This window comes from Trachurus japonicus, chromosome 9 (genome assembly GCF_045865225.1).
Source record: "Trachurus japonicus isolate A0001 chromosome 9, Traja_1.0".
NCBI classification, from domain to species: Eukaryota; Metazoa; Chordata; class Actinopteri; order Carangiformes; family Carangidae; genus Trachurus; species Trachurus japonicus.
The window spans coordinates 27,528,480-27,550,465 of record NC_140915.1 but is presented as its reverse complement, the minus strand read 5'-3'; the positions used below and the strand labels follow the sequence as shown (position 1 = coordinate 27,550,465).

The 21,986-nt window shown below is 42.0% G+C and overlaps 1 protein-coding gene across 1 annotated transcript in view; it reads right to left on the bottom strand.

Moving 5' to 3' along the window:
- Nucleotides 1-21,986, bottom strand: part of LOC146981653 (E3 ubiquitin-protein ligase HERC2-like) — a 301,808-nt gene that overhangs the window by 9,786 nt on the left and 270,036 nt on the right. The window contains exons 8-10 of the mRNA XM_085787083.1: nucleotides 10,706-10,743; nucleotides 5,518-5,638; nucleotides 2,860-2,972 (exon numbers count right to left, since the gene is read on the bottom strand). Of these exons, the coding sequence (XP_085643209.1) occupies nucleotides 2,860-2,972; nucleotides 5,518-5,638; nucleotides 10,706-10,743 (272 nt within the window). The remainder of the gene's footprint in view (nucleotides 1-2,859; nucleotides 2,973-5,517; nucleotides 5,639-10,705; nucleotides 10,744-21,986) is intronic.

The window sequence follows — 21,986 nt, the reverse complement described above, 5'->3', positions numbered from 1 at the left end:
ATATTTTCATTAAAGCAGAAGTAAGTGGTCCGGTCGTTTTCGCTAATGCTGCGTTCCAGGCAGGCTTTTGAAATCGTAAATTACAGCTTCAAGTCACAACTTACGACTTTGTAGCGTTTCAGGCAACCCACTCGTGTTTTTCCGACCTGTTTTACCGGTGAAAGTCACTATAACGGCCACTCGTAACTTCCGACCGGTGAACTCGTACCAGATCGAACTGGTACCACTTCACGGTCGGAAAAATACGAGTTTCCTTGAACGCACCATAACAGTCCTCGTCGCTACGTCACCACATTCACGGCGTTCCTTGGCTGCACACACAGCCCTGCATGCCGTTCTCTCTCCTCATTGGATAAAAACTGTAGGATACGATAAATGTTTTCTCTTCGGCTCAGAGCAGAGCAGAGTGACTGACAGACCCGTGTTTCAGACCAAACACTCTATGTAAGTGATTGCTGTCGGAAGATATAACTATTTAAGACTTATATTAACACAAATATATCACTTACTTCTGCTTTAAGTGCTAAAATTGACAACCAGACTTCTTTTCAGTTCTTGTAGACATTTCTCCTTTCATCTAAAACGCTTGATCAGTTCAGTTCAGTTATATTTTTTAGTACTTTGAACCTAAATACTTTTCCAGAAATATAGTTTTATCATGGTATGGCTGTATTCAATTTGGTCGCCTACCAGTGATCCAGCATCATAGACCCTATCTATGCACATCAGCATTTTGTTTGTGTGGCACATTTTAAAGGGATATTCCGCGTAAATTTAACCTATGGTCTAACGCAGGGGTAGGCTACTCAACCTTTTCCTATCATTGTAAGGCAACAAGGCAAGAATGGCTGGAGTGTATGAAACTTAACCTGAACTCAAAACTGGTCTAGTGGGGAGCAAAAACAAATCTCAGGCATTCAAGGGCCCGGTTGAGAACCAAATGCACCGTCACACCAGACCCCCCCCCCCTCTCCGTGCGCAAACCGCGATCAAAAAGCCACTCATAGCCACAAATAATGCTCAGAACAGCACCAAACGTCATCAACAGTACAAACAGGGCATCAAACACCTGTTAGCTTAGCCTGGTGTCTATTGAAAAGAGACAAAAACAACTCACCCACTCTCCTCCAGTTATACGTTATGCAGCAACTTTCCGCGTCCAGCATACGTCCAGGCACTGACAAAACAACACGCCCGAGGCCGACTGGCAGCACAGACATCTGATTTCTGGCAGGCAGTGACCACACTGACCACTTGATTACCCCAGGTCCAGCACATAGACTGCACTGGGCAGCTCTCCCTCTTTCACTTTTCTCCTCCATTTCCTTCAGATCATCTTCAGTAAACTCAGTCTCAAATTGATAGGGGCGCCCATCGAAATGAAACCAGTCGTCGTTGTTCTCAAACTCCATAAATTCAGCCATGTTGATGTCTGCTTCACAATTACAGGCAGTCTCTTCCGCCAACAAACGTCGTCCCTGATCTCGCGCGTGACTGTGACTTCATTTAATGATGTCATGTAGTCCTAATCTCGCGCTTGTTTACGTGATTTTCTCCCGCAAATATCTGAAGTTAGCCTAGAAATCTAGACGCACCCTAGCGGCAGCAAATATATACATTTTAATTATAGTCTGGCTTGTCAGGCTAATCTGAAGTTAGAAATTGAATTGAATTTATTGAGGGATAGCCCCTTGAGATGCAGCATCTCATTTTCGAGGGGGTCCCAAGTACACATATAACATACAAACATACATTCCACAAAACAATAATACAAAACAGACAGTACAGAAAACAAAAGAAACAAAAGACAAAACAAAACCAACCAACCAAACAAACAAAACAGAAACAAAAAGAAAAACAGTTAGGTAAAACATATGCTTGCACTCAGCTCAAATGCCCAATTCCGTTCGGCCTGTGGATATTCTCATTCATCCAGGTAATAGTTATCTCAAGGAAATTTCAATCAAACGCGACTGGACTTGGTTATTTGTTTTAGAAGACGTTTCACCTCTCATCCAAGAGGCTTCATCAGTTCATCCTCGCATCTGACCACTGGGACTGGAGGGGCTTTGAGGAAGAAGATAGAATTCCATTCATTTCCCCGTGAACACTTGATAATAACTTTTATAAACTGATAGGCCAGATACATAGGGACTTTGACCATAGAACGTCTCTGCTTTGACTGCATTGGGAGGGGGGGTGGCTTTGGACCATGGGTTAAATTTACGCCGGAATATCCCTTTAAGCCACATTTGGTAAATTGTCATTTTCAACAATGAATTTTAAATAACAGCATTGGTGAAAGACTGACTTTCAATATAAAACTGCTTTATTCAGTGGTTTCATTGCTTATAATCACAATTCAGCTGGTAAAAAATTACTGAACTACTGACACTGAAGGAATCCATATCAAGAGAAGGTGATGGCAATGGTGCTGAAGACAAATACTCTTGCTACTTGCAACTTCACAACATCGTCAAACACTGTCTTTTGTTATTGTTTAGGAGACCTTAGAGTGCTATGAGAGAGGCGAAACACCTGCCTTGACGTCATTGATTGGTGTGGTCAGGGTTGCTATGTTCTTTAAACTTTAAAACCATTGAAAACAGTGCAGAATCAGCTATTTCTGACCTGTGTGATTCAGTGTGGACTTACCCTTTAAGAATTTATGCATATCCAGCTAAAACTCATATACTCAGAAAATCCTGCGGCTTTCATCTACTTGAGACTTGAGGAGCCTGAAAACATAATTTGCAGTCTTTCTGACGCTCTCTCTCTCTCACTCACACACACACACACACACACACACACACACACACACACACACACACACACACACACACACACACACACACCTACCTTTCTGCCTGCCAGTGGAACAGACTGGGGGGTCCGGGGCCCTTTGAGACCTGTATGGTTACTGACCCGGGACACACAAGGGGTCTGACCCCAGAGAAACAGCTCTCCACCTGCTGCAGATATGAACAAAAGGGGCAAATGTTCAGAAATACACACAGTGCTACCATGCTATATATTCATCTTACCTATGAAAAGTCAAATGACCCATATGTTGATACAATCCTCTTATATGTTTCCATTGGTCCTCGAACTTATTTACATGGGACTGTGAAAATATCACATGTACATTTTGTGGCTACACCACAATAATACAGCTAAGTGCTGAAAGTGGTTCTCTAAATTCAGTGGCCCAGAGGCCAGGAGGATACCAGACCCCAGTTACCACAGATTAGTTTCCTTCTGAACCTTACAGCTCTGATTTCCCCAAAATTCAGAAAGAAACACTGACCCCAATTAAGACCAGTAACATGGAACAGAGACTTAGATCTCGTCACTTTGGCCTAGTTTAGGGGGAGTTGATGTACAGCATGTATGGAGACGCTAACCCCACCCACACCATGCACACACACTCACCTTTCTTCATAGTGTGCTGAGCAGTGGAAGCACAGTCTCAGTTGGCACTTATCAAAGACACACACACACTCACACACACAGTATGTACTCACATACAGCAAACACTCAAGCATCCACTCACTCATACTACCTCAGTCTGCCTATTTAAACCTGCCACTAATAAATTTATATTTACTGCCTGCATTGAGGACTTTTAAATTATGGCGTACAATAAACCTGGCACACACATCTCAAAAGCTCTTTCAGGGGATGTTAAAGCAATATAGTAAGCAATTTTCCAAAGTGGATTACAAATTTCACATCCAGGTTTTATTGCACATTACGATAACTTAACCACATCTAAATGTTCCGCATAAATGGGAAATATGTGCTGCTTAATATGCTATTTTTCATTTTTTAAGAAGCGCTTTGCAAACCCTGCCAAGCAAGGGAGCATGCTGGTTTGTGTGGTGGGGGAGTCAATAATCTTTATGAGGTGGATTTTAATTACAAGGAGATAACTGAGTATCCTCCTCACGGCAGGCCTCCATCAATCTCTATTCTGCATCAAGCTGTACATAGACTTGGCGCACGCACACACACAAACACGCACGCACAAACAAGCAGGCGCGCCCGCACACACACACAAATGCAGATACCCTTTCAGACATGATTGATCAATCAATCAGTAATGTATTATTTTCATCTCAGTGAAGCAAACCTTATAAAAGCTTCTGAGGCAGGCGCTTCTAGATGGCGTTTTACCACACACACAGACACGTGCTCACACTGCTAACACACATGTACGAGCGCATGCATACTGACAGACACAGAAACAGACACAGACAAACATGTGCACGTACAGAGAGACGCTGGCAGGGTAATCCAGCTAAAAAAGGTTAAGGCTGATGTTTTCCCAAAGAACGACCGTCTGTGAAAGGTCAGATCAATCATGTGCTAAGCATGCCTCGTAAGCAATCCATAAAGAGCTTGTTTTAAATAATAACATTTTATAGATCACCTAAAGACATAACTGTACCACAGGCAAGCAGGGCTCTACTCTCCAAATAGTCTTCACCACGCCAAGAATTCAAATGGGACCAAACTTAATATGTTCACTGCAGTTCATTTAATGAACCGGTGGCATTTCCAGCGAAACTGCGCGCACTGTGCCAGCAGACGTCTCTGTTCAACAATAGGCAATTCTTTTAACAGAATATTGCAGCACAGCAGTATACTGTAAATGTGCCCTGGTCTTGAAACAAGTACAATGCCTTTTCGCTTTAAGTGGCTGATGTTACATTTGTAGTGTAACCACTTTAATTCCATCTGTCTGGCAGAAGGCAAGTGGCAATTGAAGGAGAAGTAGTTGCCTGACACTTTGTAATGGTGTAAATGTATTAGGACTGTTTTGTGGCAGTGCAGTTGCTCTCTATGTAGCAAAACGGGGAGACAAATAAGATTGCTGAAAATAATACAAGTCAGACACTTAAGACAGAGAAAGGTAAGATGGCACCATCTACTACTACCTGTTTTAACTAGGTTAGCAAAGAGGGCTCTGAGTTTGGCTGTTTAGGAATTACAGGAAGGACAGACAAGTGGCTAGTGTTTACTAATCTCACATTCTTATTAATAACAGAGTAGCTACGGGGACTGACATATCTTTGTAGTTTAGGGGATATCGGCTTGAACAACAAATCAATTCATTATGTACTTGATCTAACCCATAACACTGAAACGGGGTGCAGTATTGCACTATTTTGCTTGGTTTAAGAGATATTGAGAGCTAATGAGGTTGAATTTGTGCTCCGAGTGGTGTCATTTGAGGACACTGAATCCTTGTTGTGTTAATTAAAACTCAATGAAATGATGTAGATGAAAAATTAGCATGGCTCAAAGCCACAGTGAGGGATACTGCTGGGAAAATACGGTTTTCAAGTTAATAAGTTGTTTTATATATCATGTCGAGTGAATACAACTTTTAAGGATTTTGGAGATTTGAGTTAAGCTGTGTTATTTAATTGTGCTTAATTAAATAACTAATTACTTTTAGGGAAGGACAGACATCTCTATGGGCTGCCACGGCAGGTCGGGTACATGGCTCACCTGTGACAGCTGCACTGTAGCTGTCCCCTGCTTGTATCTGTTTGACTCCTTCTAGCTGAGAGTAGTTGAGGAGACAAGGAGTAGAGATGTGAATCCTGTCCTCTCCAAGTCCAAGCTGTCCCTGCAAGCAAAATAATGATATAATGTCAGTCACACGATTAAATAAAAGTTTAATCCCGATGATTTCATTGCTCGTAGACAGAGTAGTTAAATAAAGACACATGCCAAAGTGGCATTTCAATTTTGGGGAAAGCACAATTTTCCCCATTTAGTGTGGCACCAGCGAGTGACTCCGACCCATCTTTCATCTCATCCTGATTTGTGCTGCCCTGACATTCCTGAATGTAAACATGGTTGTTAGATTTGTCAAAGGGGACTTGTATACCATCAGCAGAGCATCATAATCTAGGTGCATCTCCGTAAAGCCATGTTATAATATCTGCTGCGTGTGGTTATATATGATGGGGAACTGGCAATTCATCTGACTCAAACAGCTGTCACTGAGGATATACTGTTAAAAAAGGTACACTGCATATTTCTTTCAGACTAAAAGTCTACTGTGTTTCATGTTTCATTTTCCATCATGTACAACTGCCTGGCAGGGCAATCCCTCATCGGTGAGTCTGTGTAAAACTATTACTATAATAACCTTAGCATCTCGTACGGTGCACAAAAGCATGCATTTTCCTCAATTTACATCTCTTTCTCTGCATTGTAAATGGCGAGGTTGTTCAATTTGACTTCTCTTGGTTGTCCTGCGCCTCTCTTTCCTCCTCGCCCCTGCAGAGACAAAGGGATTTCTGCACTGTGCTCATGTGCACGTCAGCATGCCCTGGCATATGTTTGAAAGTGAGCACAATATGTGTGGGTTTACATTTCAACTGTGTGTGTGTGCCATGCAGTAATCTGGGTCTTTAATTGCTTATTCGAATGTGCGCTACTGTGAGGATTTGTAGATGCGCCTCAGCATATGTTCCTGCTGTGAGTGTGTGTGTCTATGTATTTATAGGTGTGAGTGCATGTGCTTCCATTAGAGTGTGTGAGTGTAGGTTTGCTTGCGTTTAGGTACAGTAAGTGAGCAGATGTGTCCAAACCTGAGTTTGCGCGTCTGTATGTATTCGTACTTGTGTGTGTGTGTATTTTTGTGTGTGTCTGAGTGAATGAGCACTGTCAGGTGCTGCTCCATGCTGTGCCAGCTGCATCTGGAGCCATCTGTGTTGGGGCTCAGTGGGAGGGGAGCGGATGACTTTAATGTACTTGAACCCCAGACAGACCTTTCCCAGACAGTTGTCAGTATGAAACCAAGACAACTGGGCCCAGTCAAGCTGAACCGGCTGATCTGGGAGGTGAGCATGAGACAGACGCTTTGGTTACACTGTAACCCCAGTCAGACTCACTAGGGAACCTCTGGCAGCCAGAAACACACAACACTAGAATCTGTTTGTTCCAATGATAGAATAGTAGTGTTTTATATCAGAGGCCACTCTTTCTTAGCTGTCAGGGTCCTACAGTGTAATTCAGGAGTCACTGCACCTATATACTGTAGTTTGTAGGTTTCTGTACAGACATGATACAATTTTCGGAGACTACAAAATATATTGGAAAATTATTTTAGATGTCTAAGATACAATGTATTTGTGACAACAGGGTGGACAAGAGAAATGCATCAATGAGGGATAACAGTTTTTGTTATGTATAAAACATATTATTTTGTTACAAATTCCCCTTAATGTTTGCACTTTCTTAGTAAGAAACTTCTTCATCAGTGGCCCTTGCTTGGTTTTATTTTGAAAACTATTTAAAAATATATATTACTAGGTGTCCAGTGTGTGTTTTCAAATATGATTAATATTTAGTATTGAATAAAACATGATTAGTTTGGCACTTGAAACCTTGACTTGACTGTCAGGATTCACTTGCCACTGCCTTCTGTCACCCTCTTATTCTCAATAAAGCATCACATTATAAACAACAGACAAAATGACAACTGCATTCAACACTTCAACCACAAAACAAAGAACAGCACAGTGCATCAACACACAATCCTCCACCACAAAGACAGCGCAGAGGCCTAATAATGATCTTGCAGCAACAATATGATTAGTGAAGCACAAAATCAATTAATGCAGCAGTAGAATCAATAGGTGTCTCTCAGCATATATGTCCTGCAGTTAATTAATAAACAAAAAGGACATTAAGCAGCAGAGCATCAGACTGTGGCAACGACTGTCATCAGTCACAACGTGTGTACTGATGGCATCAGCAGGAAGGAAAAGGGAAAACATAGACAGATATAAATGTGAGCATGGCGAAATACCAAACACACCCACAGGCAAAGACGCTTACACTATGTACACATACATTTGAGAGTAAGAGCATGCACAGACACAAACTAATATACAAACACATTCATGCGTGCACAGTTCCCCACACACACACGCACAGAAATGTTTTCATGTTTCCTTTTTTTTCATGTTCCCTTATTTCACACAGAGGCAGGTCTGTAGATACATGGTGTCAATAACGCTCATTTTACCTCACTGCTGCAGCCCAGACCATATTAACACCAATTTGGAACAGGCCCAGGGTTCGATGAGGCCTGAACTGTGTTGGAACCAGGCCCGGGGTTTCCACCACCATCAGGGTGACTCCTTTATTATTTACCATGCCTGACGAGTCACCCTCATCATTACATTACAGACAGGATTGCAATTGACAGCCCGGATGGCCACACTGATACGAAGCCACACCTCAGACATAGATAAATACGATCCAAGCTATTGCTAACAATATAATTATGCTTCTCAACTATATTTCACCTACCTGCAAAAGACAACAACACTCTCTCTACTTTAGCTTCATGTAATGCTGAGTTGGTGTTAAAATGTTGCAAGTCAGGCACACATGCTAATACTGTTTGTGGTTTCAGGCACATATGTTGGGGTCAGAGATTCATTTCCCCCTGATTTGGCATATTCACAATCTGCACTTTACTGCTCTGTTTACTCTACTGTACTAAATAGTTTTTTTTCTATAAGATTATTGTTCTGTAGTTTTTCTACAGACTATCTAGTTCATCTCTGAACTGGCGTCGTCTGCTTCATATGGGAGCCCAGGTTTTTCTCCTCGCTGTCCACCTCATTATTTAGGCATTACTTACGCTTTAGAGCATGCAATTTAAGTCTATTGGATGTTGTAGCAATTTAGATCTCTGGCAAGTTCAACTTTATGTCACAGCTTTAGCAGACAGTTGACCCTGTTATCACACAGCTGACATTAGGAATAGAGACATGACGCTCGACTGCAGATGTATTTGTCTGTAATGGGTTTATAGCATCAGTTACACTGGCTTACTGGTTAATTAGATAATCTAAAATGTGAATTTGATAACTATTTAGACACAATGAACGTCTTACTTTTAAAGAGCATAAAAAGCGATTGTTTACTGCACAAAACCTTTCATATGCTGCTTTTTGTCCTCCGACTTGCTTTAACACTAACTTACTACCCTGTTACGCTGTTACCATATTGATTCGGGCTGTGGCATGTGCCCTCTGACATCATTCAAATTCCTTCTCACCTCAATCATGTGATACAGCGCAGGCCGTCCGTCTTTTGGTCTCAATAGAAGGAAAAACAATGAGATTTCTATCGGTAATACTATTACCAGCAGTAATAGGGTTAGAGCTGCCTGAGTTTACCTTGGTAAGGCAGTGGAGAATTTTATTAGGTTTAAGACCTTTTGCTTTTCTACTGCTACTGATACATAAGAGCCTTTAAGCCCCAGAGAGAAGAAGGTATCAGCTTAGTAAAAAAAAGTTCGAGATGACCCATCATCTCAGGCCTGCTCCAGCAACAAACAAAGTGTTATCTTTCAGGAGGTGGACCCTTTATTTTTTTTTTTACGTGTTGACGGGAGTAGTTTCGGTGTGGCACTTTGCGGCTGATTACAGGAGGAGTCTTAATCAGGTGGTGCAGTCTGCTCGGGGCCCCTGGGGCCAAGACTGTGCTACATCCTGTCAGACTGCACAGAGAAACAATCAATCATCAGAACGGCTCCAAGACGGAGGAGAGCGAGAGAGAGAGAGGGCAGGAAGATGGGAGAGATGGAGGAAGAGTAAGAAAAAAAATGTAAAAAGAAGGGTAGAGTGGAGAGAAGCAGCGATGGAGGAAGAGTGAGGGAGGAGAAGAGATAGGAGAAAGAGGAGAAAGAAAGAACGTGATGAGGGGAGAGGGAAAATAGACCATGCCCTTGCAGAGACTAACTTAGAGTTATATAGACGTGAGAATGCTTATGAAAATCCAATGAGTCTAGTTTGACTAGAAGCCACCCTGCAAAATAAGAGTGCAGTGTGGAAGCCAAGGCCACGTCAAAGCTCATAACAGCTGATGTCTAACATTTTCATTGCTCCCCCTGTCTCTCTAACCTTCACCTCCATGTTTGTTTCACTGTCTTGGCACAGCGTCATTCTTGCTGTCACGTCGTAAAAGTGATCACATTTTGGCCGTAGTTTCAAACGACCTCACAGATAAACACCAAAGCCAGGAGGAAAAAGAATCAGAGAGAGAGGGGAACAGAGGGATTGAGGTGGGCCTAGGTTTTACACTCTCTGGGTTCTGTCTGCGGGCTGTGTAATGATGCGGCACTTTAAAGAACGTCTTAAATGAAAGGCCAGAACAATCCTCAGTGACAGGTGGGATTCTTTATCTAACAGAAGAGGAGAAACAGGGCAGGGCCAACAAACGCAGACACACACACAGCCTCACATGCACATATGGCTCTGCACAGTCAAAGGGGCATGATCATGCATAAACTACAGTAGACTGCACAAAGAGGATTTCCTGCTCCGTCCATGTGAAGCAGGGGAGTTGAAATGGACAAACAGCAGATCCCATAAAGGTGATTTATAGAATTTAAAAAGATGTATGCTCTTAGTGCACCATGAAGGATATTAAGTGCTTGAAGGGAGGGCTCGGACACAGATCCCCCAAAATCTTTTAATCTCTACTTTGGCAAAAAAAAAAAAAAAAAAATCTTCTCTAAATGTTAAAAAAAAGGAAGATGTTGGTGTATGGAGAGGATGGGGGGGTAGGGGAATTTGTGCAATATGAAAAAAGCCTGGAGTCCAGAGTTGTGCTTATTCTGCCTCTCCTGGCAGGGCCAAAAGTGGAAAAATGTTTGGCTCACCTCTTGCCCCATCCCCCAGGAGAAGACATTCCCACCATCTGAAAAAAGGAAGAAAGAAAGAGAGAAAAAGTGAGAGAGAGAGAGAGAGAGAGAGAGAGAAGGGGGAGAGAGAGAGAGAGAGCAAGGGAGAGAGAGAGAGAGAGAGAACACAGTAAACCAAGAGTCTGCAACAAACTTAAGTACAGCAACAAATAGAATCATGGGGTTAAAATAGAAAAGAAAAAGGAAAAAAAAACAAAAGTGGAAGAAGAGGAGGGAAATGCGCAGCTGACAAAAGTGGCTCAAGCATCATACATCAAGCACTTGTTACCTCTCCCGGTGCTTGTGATTGCACATGACTGCAAACAAGTCAGTGATAAAAATCTGAAGAAAGATGAGACCGATCGGGCCGGCTTTAAAGATCATCAATCACGGCCATGTAAGCTCAGATATTATTAGTTCAAGTAAAGCTGCACTCTTCCATTTTATGGACATCATAAAAGACTTTGGGGGGTGGAGGTGGAGTGGAGGAGATCCCCCAGTGTTTTAACTAGGACTGGGATGGATGTGTTTGGAAAAGCAGACCGGATGGATGGACAGCTCTAATGTAGTAACGCTAACTGAATCACTCACACTGCACCAGGCTCCCCAGGGGAAGGAATGTGGGATGGGAGTATAAGGCCCCACTTACAATATGTGTAAGTAAAAGTGTATGGTGAAAAGGGCTGTGCATGTTAGGCATGTTTGTGTGGTGTATCTATGTATCTATGTGCATGAATGACCTCACAGAAGTTTGGTGGTAGCGTGTATGGAACCTGGGGCTCATTAAAAGCACCACAACAATAGTGACAATTGTGTGTGCATTTACAGCGCATGGTGAAACTGGAAAATTAAGTGACTACATGAACGTGCACGGTCATTTAAGTGCCGATTGGACAGCGAGGCAACGGGCACCTCCCCTGGTAAGGTAGATGCTGATTTGAGAGATCACAATCAACCAACAAGAGAGGCGAGTTAAAATAAAACAGAGATGGCAATAACAGGTGCACACGCTGTGCCTGGTTTTACTGTCAAAATGTGACACTTTTATTAATCTGCTGACAGGTACCCGTTTTACAATGAAGAGTCATAACTTATGTGATGACTAATGACAGTTTGTAAAAAAAAATATATATATATATATATATTCACACAGCTCTAGTTAAGTTGGTAAAAGAATTCCCACCCTCAAAACATCTTGAAGAAATCCCACTTGAGAAATGTATTAACCTTAAAGTAAAGATTTTACTATTGTACACACTGTATGTTAGTTCTTGTTGTTACTCTAAATGTATCTTGTTTAGATAATCATATATGTGTAGTTTTTAGGGTAATATATCTGTCCTGTAGGAATATGGATATGGGATGTGCTTGTGAATACAGTTTGTTTGTATTCCTTTCTAGCACCTGTTGACACACCAACACCTGTTGTCTCATTTCTTTTTTAAATGTTGTGCATCGTCTTATCTAAGGAAGATAGATTATTGGATTCTGAAAATTAAGTTTTTACATCAGCCATTACATACAATAATGAATCTAAAATGTGCTATAGTCAGTGGAGCGCGTGGAACACGTGTAGGATTTCCAGGGACCATTTTAACTAATACTTTCCTCTAAAATATTTGTCAGCCCTTACCGCTGCTCCCTGGGCAATGTCTCTGTTTTCTATTTTACTTATTCCTCACAACTTTTTTTCCCTTCTCTCTCTTTCTCTCTCTGCCTGCCAGTGAGGACATAAAGGCTAGTGTGAAGTCCATCACTGCCTGGTGAATAGCTGCCCTTTGTGCCTCAGAACTTAATTCACAGACTGAAAGGACCCCAGCCCTGCCATAGCACCTCTGTGTACTGCCTGATTTAAAAGAGCTTGCATGTCCGCTGAGGTCTGCCTGAAAGCTTTTCTGTGTGTTAAACATACCAGGTTAAGTCAAGTTTTGATAATTCACAAATCCGAGCGCTCACATTGAAACAGCTTTTTTTTTAAATGCCAAGTTGTGAATATAAGCAATTTCAGGGCCAGCACTGCTCTCACAGTCACTAACGTCTGTATTGTTGTCAAGGAAACCTTGCTGTTTTTTATGGTTGCCTTGACCTTATTCACTATAGAGACCCCCTCACCCCTCAATGCATTACGATTTTAACATACCCACAGTAACATCATTACAGCCAGCTCATGGTAACAATGTCACTCGGAGGTTGTGCAGAAACTAATAATTTGTAATACCATTTCAAGCAACATGACGGCTTTTTCCCCCTACTTTGGCATTTGTGAAAATGGATGGTTGCAGAGGGCATCAATAACACACCACCCTCTCTCGCTGTCTTTCTCTCCCCTTCCTCAGAGACTTTCGCCAGGCTTGTTAGGCCTGACACTGGCACCCTAGTGAACAAAAGGACTGCACGGCTTAGGGCTGCCCTGGAATGTCAGCGGGTTCACATTTCACATGCAGATGCGTGACCCCAGAGCCCTTTAGTGGGAAGGTGCGCTTTAACCTCACAGAGAAGCAGAAGGAGGGGGAAAAGGGGGGTAAGGGGCACCTTAAGGGGAAGCTGGGATGGGGGAAGGGGTAAAAAATGAGTTTGCACTGCTTGCATCTGGTCTAACATGCAATGTCTCTCATTGCCTCTGCTCTCTCTTTCCCAAAACACTGCTGCGCGCGGTTAAACTCAGCTGATATACCTTATAGAATATTATAATTGTCGATATTCTGAAAACTTGTCAGAGCCATCTCCTTTATGTGTGATCTGCGACGCGCCCCCTCTCTTCCCCCTACTCCAGAACACATGAAAGCATTAACTTTTAAAGTGCATACTTAAGATTTCTCCCCAAATAATTGAAAAAGCACAATGGGAGGGGTTATGTAAGGCAAAAGTACTGTGAGCTCCGCAAAAGAAACCAAAGCTACTGTCATCTGCTCTCTGTAGGCCCAGCCAGGCACAGTTTCAACTCAAGGGCTTCACACTTCTATAACTTGTTCTCCTTCCCTCGCTGCTCTCCCTCTCCTAACTCTCTATACCCGTTTGCCTTTCCCTCTCTCCTTTGCTCTCGATAGTGCAGACTTCAAAGACAACATGATCTTCTGCAAAAGCACGAAATCTTCAAGCTCATTTGTTTGTTTTGACCCTGAAGCCCCACGCTGCAACCCTGTACCTCCAACATGCAAGTCCTGCAAGATACATGAGACCAAATCCAGAGCTGCTGCGCCCCCCCTCCCTCATCCCTCCATGTGTTACTGTTGTGTAACTTTTGTAGAAAGCAGCTCTGACATATGGTACTGCATCTACTACAGTGACCTCATAAAAATGATGACAAAGAACAAACTACTGAAGTTTCCTGAGAGGCAGATGGGTTTGAACTTTTCTAATACATTTCATATATTTCACTGAGAAAATGAAAATAAAAATCAATACCACACGCACACATACACACAAACATGCACAGTGAATACATGCACACATTTATGTTTCCACACTGACTCATCTAGCTTGGCCTCTGTAGGTGCCTGGGTTGAGGATTGGAGTTATGATTTCTTTTTTAGAAGTACAAAAGGGCCCCATCTATCAGCAGGTTTCTGCCTCCAGCCAGGCCCGGATCTGTCATAACAAGGAAATAGAGACGATAAAATCTTACAAAAAAAAAATACGACAGTGCAAACTATGATGCCAAAAGTTACCTAGGATGGCTATAAAGAAAAACCAAAAGAGACCAGTCAAGTTTATTGTATTCTGTTGTCATCTTGCAAAACAATTATGCTCGAGTAAGTACAGTGTCTGTTAGCTTTCGATGATGTATCAAAGGGTAAAATATCAGCTGCTATTCACATGATTTCTGCCACTGTCTTTGATTATTACACAGAGACTCAAAACAGTCCTTATACTAACTGAGAGGAATATCCTGGTGAATATGTGAAAGATGATGTTTTGAAAAAAACAAAACAATAAAAGAAAATCATACTATTCCATCAGTTTTCAGAATTGATTATATTATGTTGTTAACCTGTCATCAAAACATCATTGCTATCACCTTCATGATTACTGTCAATTTCAGTGCGTCCAAGCCATAGAATATATTCTGCAAAGAGATTCATCTATATTCATGTCAGAGTACTTGATTGTTTACTTGTGCAGTCTAAACTAAGTGTGTGTGTGTGTGTGTTTTCTGTGTTTAGCAGCTCTGCCCTCTAATAGCTGAGACATCTATAGCATCCACAGCAAGGCCAGAGGAGCAAGGGAGCAATCCATAGGCCTGTGTAGCCATGGCAACTAAACAAGGAATAGGCTAGATGTCAGGCGAGCATGGCTAAATTACCCATTAGAGAAAGCAGGAAGGGGAGAGAGGGAATGCTGGTCAGGGCACAAGAGGCTAATGGGGAGATAAGATGGCCAACATATAGACTACACACACATATAAATACACACACAGACACAAAACAACAGGGGAAACAGACTGGGGGTGTCACATAAGGGTGCCAGCGCAAACACACACTGAAACAGTTAAAAGCAATTAAAATGTGCACTAACTCTGACAGATGAACACATAATGGACACGCAAATTAACACACTTAAAAGCCTTCTAAACACAAGCTGATTTCACATACTGTACATGCGTGTGTGTGCGCACAAGACACACACACACAATCATACAAAGGGAAGACAAAATGGTTTTAATAAAGACGCCCTCTTGGAGAGGTTGCTTGTGAATGTGAGCAAGATGTATTTATAGGAATCCTCCTGTGAGATCCTCTCTGCTCAGATTCACATTTGTTCATGAAAGAGTGTGAGAGAGAGAGAGAGAGAGAGAAAGAGAGAGAGAGAGAAAGAGAGAGAGAGAGAAAGAGAGAAAGAGAGAAAGAGAGAAAGATTTCTAATCCTTGATGCATGGCCCACTCTTGAGTCTATACTAATGAATAAAAGAATAAAGAATGAATCGCTATAAGTGGCTAAACCATTGCAGGTATGAAAAGGTAAAGGGGTGTTGGCCTGATGGTTTATTCCGGCTGCGCACAAACTTGCACTCACACACAATTATAAGTATCCAAACAAGCTCATATACCAACAGAGTGAACAACTGTACACGCACACACACTACACAAAATGCACACGCATGCACACACACAACCCCTCCACACAGAGTCAGGCAGGCTCCTCCTGACTTTAATGCTGCACATTCATTTGCATGCGCCATAATTAGCGTCAGGCACACAGAGGCTGGTCCTGGGGGAGCTCTGTGATAACCGCTTCCCCTTCTATTAGGGCTCTCATTCCAAGAGTGTCAGACATTGCACATCTTCATTGTGGGGCCTGCAGCACATTGGCTCAGTGGAACCTCTGCTACTGTAGCTACTGCTGAAGTATGCAGGAGGCAAGGCAAGGCAAGGCAAGGCGGCGGGGATAAGGGGCTGGAGGACAGGTGGAGGATGCTAGATTCGGCGGGTAGAGGAAGGAGGAGAGAAAAAGAGTACTGAGACGTGCACATAAAGAGGAAAAAGGAGTGAGGTGATAAGTTTGCAAGACAAAGGGAAAGAGGGAAGGAGAGACAAAGAGAGGTAATGCACGGCAAAGACGGTTGCACATTGTGCAGCAGACAGACGGAAAGACAGGCCGGACAGAGGTAATGAATGCAGTTATTAAATTGTTTCAGCTGCAGAGAGGTCTATTCTTATGCCATTATAAAGGGAACAATTTATCCCCACTGATCGGCCCTGTCTCCTTTCTCCTCGCTCACTTTGATCTGCCAGCATATTGCCTTGATGTGTCCTATTCAATAGCGAATCTGGGGCAATTTTAATGCTTTTGTACCTCGCCACCGCTCCACTTCTCCCTCCCTGTTTAAAAATAGCTGTTAATTATAAGTGCAGTTTAAATGTCTCTAGTGACCCAGAAATGCAGGTTGGAGTGAGAAGAAGGGATTGAGCATCTCCAAGTTTAAAAAGAGCGAGACACTATTTCTTTCCCTCTTTATCATGCTTTCTTCAATCTCTCCTTCCTCCTCCACCCCCCCTTCTTTGTCTTCTCCAATCACCTCCCCTCCGATTCTACTTCTCCATTCCTTTAGTGTTCCCCAACATTTCTTTAACTCCATCTCTCACTCTCTCTTTCTCCTCTGTGGTGTTTTTTCGGCTCTGTGGGAGTGAGCGGGGCTAGAGGATAGGGGATTCAGTTCTTTCTCTCAAGCACACGAGAGAACTGCAGCGAGACATCGGAGACCATGGCTGTGAAACCGCTTCAGTCTGCAGATTGTATGTGCGTCACACCAAGTCTTTGTATCGCTCTCCTCAACTTCCTTCTCTTATGCAGCTGCAAGAGTGGGATGTTAAAAGGAAAGGCATGTGAAGGTGTGCTAGGTAGCGCGGTGCGAGGCAGAGGCGCAGCGTATACCTGTGGGGAAGAGAGAGGGCTGTGCAGGGACCTGAGGTGTGCACCTGGGGGGTGCAGTGTTATAAATAAAGCATTACCCTCTTGAAGGGAACGGAGATGTGAGGGGCTGTCTCTGCAGCTCTTTTCCCCACTAACTCTAACTAACAGTTAACCCGCAGGCATGTACATGTACTCCTTTCATCGCTGAGGAGGTACATGTAAGGGTACAAAATAATCACTAAGAGGTAAACTGTGAAACTCTCATGTCAAAATCTGGACACCCCTTTTTACATCAGGGAGGTCAAAGATAAACTTCTACTTTATGAAAAATGTCTGATATGCCAAGAGTCCGCCTCCTTGTGGTTGTAGAGATGTGCAAAATAGAGTTAATAAAGTTGAAAAAGTAACACAAACCATGTAATAAACTAAATGTGTGCGACTTAAGAGTACTCACTAACCTTTTCTATGTAACATTCAGACTAAGGCCTAATGACCTCTTTATTGCAGAGCAGTAGTCTATGAATAAAAAACACTTTTCATTATTATACAGAAAAAAAAACTTCATTCCACAACTGCAAGTAATTATCACAGTAAAGTCCCAAATCATATTTTTGAAGCAGTCTCTGTTTTGTCATGTAGCGTGCAGTGAAGAGGAGATAACACTCACCATGTGGTAGTTTCATATGCATGGTGGTGCAAGGACATGGTTTATGTGTAGCATGCTGTGCACCTTTGACACCAGCATTGTGACACTGTTATAAGTTTCATGGTCTAATGCTATGTTCCACGCTGTACTGACCTTACACAGTGTGCTGTTTGTTAGTCTGCTCAGTTAGAGGTAGGACACCTCAGATCTCTTGAAGCATTGCAGGGTCAAGGGCAGGTTTGTGATTACTGGATTGTACATCAGATTGTTAAGTGACTTGCAGAATAAGTTATCTTGACTAGACATATTGTTATTAGCAGACTGTATAAGCGACGTCTCCTACTGCAGACTACATGACAAAACAGAAACAGCTTATTCGCTACGCAGTAGAAAGGAAACAAGGCTTCAGCGTAAAAGTAACATAGAAAGGAGCTATTCACATTTAATATGTGACGGTTTGTGTAGTGATTTAACACCAAATACAAAACAACTGTCACAATTTGGTGTTAACCTTTGCAAATACACCGTTGCAAACAGAATAACATGGCTCTAATAATCAGACAATGTATATCAATTTATATTGAATACAGATATTATTCCATCTTATGTTGAGATTTACTCTCAATTCATTGTTCACACAAATCCAAGTGAAAACAATAACATGAAACTGATTAGCAACACTCGGTGGAAGAATATGAGAAAAAAAATGCTCTAAGCCAATTAACTGTTCAGCATCCCTGCATCCCCCTCACAAATACTCTTATCTTGTGTTCTTTTTCTTCCCATTCACAAGGTGTACGTGCCTAAACCTGTAACTAAACATTTGAAGAGAGAAATAGCCGTCCATTCAGAGTGAACAAATTGATAAGGTGATTTTTGTACTCTCTTGTATCAGCTCCTAATACTAAGACCACTGGAAAAACAATGTTCTCCCCCCAGTCATGACAGTTTTATTGTACTTCCAGACTACTTCAGTATTGCCTTGTCTACGAACACAGCCATACTAAAATCACTGTAGTACAAAGGACATATGCTAACATCAGCACACTGTAACCTGCACTATTGCCTCTAACTAAAAATTAATATGACCTCTGTGTCTTTCCATTGCCCGCTAAGGCAGTGATATACAGTATGTCTCCATCTGTAGCCATGGCCAGGGCCTGACAATGGAAATATGTACAAGAGACGATGTTGCTGAAACAAGCACTCGGTGCAAGTCCACTCACTCAAGGCGGGAAAGGACTTGATGGATAAATGAGAACAACGTATTGGTTTGTCCACAGGCGTGGCGGCACTGACAGAGCTCATAAAACAAAGTGTTAATGCTGTCCTTGAAAGGCATGATAGTAAATAAAATGTTATCTAGTAGCAGTGAAGCATCTTTTAACATCAGCATTGCCTAAGGAATCCACACAAGTGTTGGCTCGTGAAAGCAGCTCTTCAAATGAGTACTGAAACATGAGCTGAAAGATTCTTTCACGCTGAAATGCAAAACTATTAATTTCAAAAGCAGTAGTTCTGGTGGTATTTGTGTTCATGTAACAGGAGGGCAAATTATAGTTTTGCTTTATATTAAACTAAGAGATGTATCATTTTATTTGTCAATAAACATGTCAAGTGAATAAGTACAGCACTTATAAATCAAGGGCCATCCTGATGCAAGAGTTTTTGATAGTCTAATGGTCAGTGTGTTAAATCACCTGTAAATGTCAATGAAGTTAAATTGAAAAGATTAACATGTCTTATAAGAAAGTAAATATAAATTCCCAATTTGTTGCTAAAACGAGTTGTTGCACATAAAGCTAATGGTATGATGTGATATTATATTATATAGAAAAGTGTGTCTCATGACATAAAGTCAGTTTTGATTATATTACACCCACAAAAGCATCCATTACTTGGAATTATGTGAATTTAATTTGATGGAATTCACTTTGCAATTTAATAATCCAAGTAGTGTATCCATGTTAGATATGTGAATATAGTATATATTTTTTATATATGTTTATGCTATATAATGTGCAAAACTCCTTTATATTAACCATCCAATCCCTGAAACACACCAATAGTTGACAAAAATAAATTGATACCGCTATATCCAACTGAAATTACATAACATCTTCAGTGAATAAAACCTAAAGTGTCTCTACAATCACAGAGATACAACGTCTTAACTTACAAATTAAAATACAGAATGAGTGATAAACCCGGGAAAAGGAGGAAAACAATGAGATGAGCTCGGATGACAGTGTGGAGATGAGAGTTCGAGATGCGAGTTAATGACCTTGATAAGACCAGGGACATGGAGAGCCCGAGGAGAAGAGGTGATGTGTTGCTGTGACAGCGGTGTAGTAGCGCTGGTGACAAGAGGCGATGAGGAGCCTGCGCTTCTTGGCTGGTGTTACACATTAGTGTTGTTGTTAGCCAGGGGCATCAAGGGTGATTGTGTACGTGTGTACATGTGTGTGTGTGTGTGTGTGTGTGTGTGTGTGTGTGTGCGTATGTGCTTACAGAGCGAGGTACGAAGACATCCCGGTCGAGGCCTTGCATGGTGACAGAGGCTGATACCAATCTAATGAGATAAGAAACGTATGCAAATGAACCTGGCCACAGTTCACACTAATCAGCTTAACGCCCTGATAGATATCAGCTATCTGTCGCGCTGCATGCACACACAAAGACACACACTTGCATGCAGGCTCTCAGAAGTTAAAACAATCAGTGACAGGATTTGCCATGCCACGTAAGGGTACGCTGATACACACAAACAGGACCGCTCGCACAACACTCAACTCAAACTGTTCCTAACACAGGTAAACTACTGGCAAACGTGTAAATGTGAGTGCAATCAACAGCTTGCAAACATGAAAGAGCACACTTACATACAAAGTGTATAGGTATACAGTCAGCCAATAGGATACCACTGTGTGTTGGTTTTTATTCTCACACTTTTCATAAACTACAAGCTACTGTAAAAGCTAAAAAAGGACAACATGTCTTGGCAAAGGAATGTAAAAAAGAAACCTAGAAGAGCCAAGAAGGAAGTCAGAAATGACCTGTGAATCGCAACTTTTTGAATTTCACATCCTTGCATACTTATCTTGCAGAATTTTTCATCATAGTGTCCTAAAAAAAATCATAGAGTTTTTTTAGGACACTGTGATGAAAAATATGACGGCAGTTGACATTACTACTTTTTTTTTTCTAATGCAGGGATTTGTTTTAAATACCTTCTGCTTAATGTCAACAGTCTACTCAAAATGATGTCTCTTTGAAAGAACTCTGCCCCTTGCAGAGTGTCAGGGTGTCATTTTAAATGGCGTGTGGTCACCAGACAGAGGGGAAAAGTCGTGCCCCAGCTGTACTCTTCAACACATCTCTCTTGTAGCTATTATTATCTGTGGGAATCCAGAGCATCCTACATGGTCTGGGGGCAAAATTGTGACCACCAGCAAAAGGCTGGCCCTGGAATAACACACAGCTGCCCTTCATACAGTCTGCCCACTGCCCTTTGAAGATACAGTATCAACGGAGGCCATACTGACTCAAGTAACAAGTTACTTCGCTTATTTGACAGACACTTTAATCAATAAGTTTTAGTTTTTATTTAGTTTTTTTACATCCCACATCCATGATAATGTCTCTGTCTTTTTCATTAGGCCTGTGTTAATCTGAAAACAGTAAGACTGAATAAAATGATCTTGATTTTAAGAAATCTTGTAAGACATTGTTTTACTGTTTAATTTTCATTGAATATAAGAAAGTAGGGATAAGTAGTGCTTATTGCCTTGAAGGGATGGTAATTCATTGGAGGAATGCAGAAGCTGAGGAGGAGCATGGGCCTGTATGACTGAGTTCAAGTAGATGGGTGCAGACCAAGAAGTCATTATGTGGCCAAGCATTAGTGACTTAAATTTGGTTCGGGTAGAATGGTTCACCAGTGTGGGCTAAAGAGCTGTGGAGTCCCATGTGCTCTTTTAGGCTGGTATCAGACCAGATGAGTTGCTGCCCTCTGGACCACCTGTATGGGGTTTCACTGTGCATGAAGGGAGGCCAGAAAGTGGGGAATTGCATTAACTGAGGCAAGACATAACCACAGCCTGGATCAAGAGCTGGGTGCTGAGTCAGGTAGGGCCTGGTTTTTTCCTATGCTGTGTGGTGTAAAGCAGAGATAGATGGAACACGGTCAGGATAGCTGGTCATCAAATATGACAAGTGGATTGCTCACAACCTTGGCCAGGGTAGGAGATGACAAGGTAACTT